This window comes from Nanorana parkeri, unplaced genomic scaffold (assembly GCF_000935625.1).
Source record: "Nanorana parkeri isolate BGI_ZX_2015 unplaced genomic scaffold, ASM93562v1 scaffold349, whole genome shotgun sequence".
Lineage (NCBI taxonomy): Eukaryota > Metazoa > Chordata > Amphibia > Anura > Dicroglossidae > Nanorana > Nanorana parkeri.
In genome coordinates, this window is record NW_017306617.1 from 1,197,879 (window position 1) to 1,200,886 (window position 3,008).

Sequence of the window (3,008 nt, forward strand, 5' to 3'; positions counted from 1 at the left end):
TTAGGGTGCTGAATATGCAAGTTCTTTTAATCTATTTTTTTCTGCTGTTTGAATTTGATGGACTTTTTTTTTCTTCAACGTATCTATTTAAGTACTGACTGTAACATAGACCCTGTTAAAAAAATCTATATATGAATTAGCTATATAGCATTAGAAAACATTGTGATTACTGAACTTATATCTCTTCTGCTCATGTATTACAAAACTAAATTAATAACAACTGATCTTTAATTAAAAGCTCATAGCAAAGGTATTTTCCAACAACAGCTAAAAGCACTGTTTAGGAGCTACAATGAGGTGCATACCTAATATAAAGCACACCTCTGTAATAGCATAAAAATATACACCTTCCTACACAAACATACCTCATTAATTACAAGAATTACATGTAGCATCTGTCAGCATTGGTGCTGAACAAGTTGTGCTCCAATTTCCCAATGACTTCACAACGTCAAACTGATGCAGATCAAGTAATTATCTTGCAAACTACAACTTGTGCGATCTGTTTAATAGATGCTTTAACACTAAATTATCTGTGAAAGCAAGAAAACAGTAGGAATTCTGTAGATATAATGATCAGGCTGCCATGCCATATTTTTAAAGCAAAGTGACTTCCTCTAAGAAACATAAAACACAGCTTTATCATTGTGTGAAGTAGAACAAAAAACACTAATGCTTTTTTTGATACTGCAGATATGGATCTTGCCTGAGTTTGAAGAGAAGTTTTGTACATTCTTGGATCTCACCTGGTCTCCAGTGGTATGTTGCTGTTTAAGACCCAGCTGTTATGCAGGTGTACAGAATCTTGAGTACTTGTGGGTGGGTTGGAAACAGCTGGACTTGGCTGACTGCGAGATGTCATAGAACTTCTCTGGAGAGTATCCAGTGTCTGTGAAGTCTGCCGGCTGCAGGTGCAAGCATGTGGTGGTGGCGGCGGAGGAGGTAGGGGCCTGAATGTAAACTGGTTTCTTGGGCTTCCGGGAATCTCTGAAACATAAAGCACAAAGCAGAGACAAATTATTAACTATATCTAAAAATTCAAGTATAAAGAGAGACAGTTGAGGCAAGATTTACTATTAATACACACAATCATTGCTTCATAAGTCTTTATAATATTTTGGTCTCAAGATGTTTTTTTGATTTTCAGTTTAAAGAACAGGAGACACAAGCAAAACCATGCGGTATACACAAATTATTATTCAAATGTACTAACATGTAAATGAGACGCATCTCATAAAAAGGTCTAATTAAGTCAACCTAATTGAAAATAAAGCACCCATATGGCCATGGCCATTGCTAAAAATGAAGTTGGAAGTGAGGAAACTCTAAAAGTTGTGACCAAATCAAATAGAGTGGATCATGAACTAATCACACTGACTGCAAAAAATGGTAAGAGTATAAACACACAAATATATACACACACATTCACACACGCACACTACTAGATAATTAGATACAGCATGTGTATACATAACTTCAAAAATATGATAATCGTAATACACTTAAGGGTCTATTTATAAAATGTTCACAGAGCAAATGTCTCTGCAAATGAGATTCACAGCACATTAAGGCCACTAGATGGAGCCGAGGAGCATAGGAAATCCTATGCTTCTCAGCTTCATCTAATGGCCATAATGTGCTGTGAATCTCATTTGCAGGGTTGTTTGCATTGCAAACGTTTTATAAATAGACACCTTTAAGTATATCTAAATCAAAAACTTTAGCTTGGATTGTGTAGGGAAGGGTTAAAACACTGTTAGGTGTATGTAAATGGTACTTTCCTATTAGTACTCCACAGTTTTATGGGCCAGGTCTGACTGAGAGGCTAACTGAGCTAATCTTAACTACGTCAGGACCGCCCATCGTCAAAAAATGTCCTGTCCTGAAGTAGTTATACCAAGAACAGCATCCGTGTTCTTTGTATCATTTTAAACAATAAGTGTTGTATACCGAAGAAACTGCTACAGACAGCAAGTGGTTAACAGTTTTTGAGAAGAGAATGCCAATCAAATTCCCAAATGTATACTTGCTGAAAATACGGTAGGTTTTTTTTCAACATACTTTCAGTTCAAAGCTCAAAACACTTGCAACCAGTGTGCCAAAACTAAGCATAGTGCATGGATAGAAATTCTCTAATGAAACAGATGTTAACAGAATCCTGAACCCTAGCATATTTTATTATATCTTGATATGGAAGCAACACACTCGATCTGTTGTTCCAAGCAAAACAGCAACTGATTATCTTCAAAAGCTGCCCCCACAGACACAGTCTTTTGAATGCCCAGTTTGGTTGTTGTAGAACAAACTGGCCCCTAATCATTAAAAGTTGGCTAAAAATATTTTAGACCAACATTTGAGTGGGACAGATCAGATCATTACTACTACTGTTAGATAATGATATGTAAAATGCTTATCAACAAAAACACAGAGCCGATTTCTGCTCTATAATGGATCTTACATCCTGTTAGTATCACTGGCACGCATGAACACAAAGGGACCAATTAAGTTTTAAGCCAATTAACTATGAACTATGTTTTAGGACAGTGGAGGAGAAGGACAGTGGGAGAAGTGCCTGGAGGAAACAATTGGAGGGAAAGAAAATTCTAATTCTGCGCAGGCATATCCAGGATCGGAGCAAACTTAAAGTGACATTAAACCCTCAGATTTTTTAACATAAAACAATACTGTAATGTGTGCCTTACTGTAATCCATGGTTGTTTCCCTTCTCGTTGCTGCTCTTCCTTTTAAATCTGTATCTGTTATCATGCTGGGCAGACTGCCTTGTCTCTGAAATGGATACATGGTGTCTGTGTGTAGGTTTGCAAACTGAGCCAGCACTACAGGAAGAGGCACTCAGCTGCAAAGGGAAGTTTTCCCCCAGCATGAGAAGACATGAGAATTTAAAATGAAGAGCAGCAAAGAGAAGGGAAACAACCATGGATTACAGTAAGGTACACATTACAGTATTGTTTTATGTTAAAAAATCTGAGGGTTTAATGTCGCTTTAA

At 36.9% G+C, this 3,008-nt stretch overlaps 1 protein-coding gene across 1 annotated transcript in view; it reads right to left on the reverse strand.

The window, feature by feature from the left end:
* The window catches only part of TENM1 (teneurin transmembrane protein 1), a 431,171-nt gene that overhangs the window by 344,378 nt on the left and 83,785 nt on the right, over positions 1–3,008 (reverse strand). Inside the window, exon 3 of the mRNA XM_018558628.1 lies at positions 747–987. Coding sequence (XP_018414130.1) covers positions 747–987 — 241 coding nt within the window. The remainder of the gene's footprint in view (positions 1–746; positions 988–3,008) is intronic.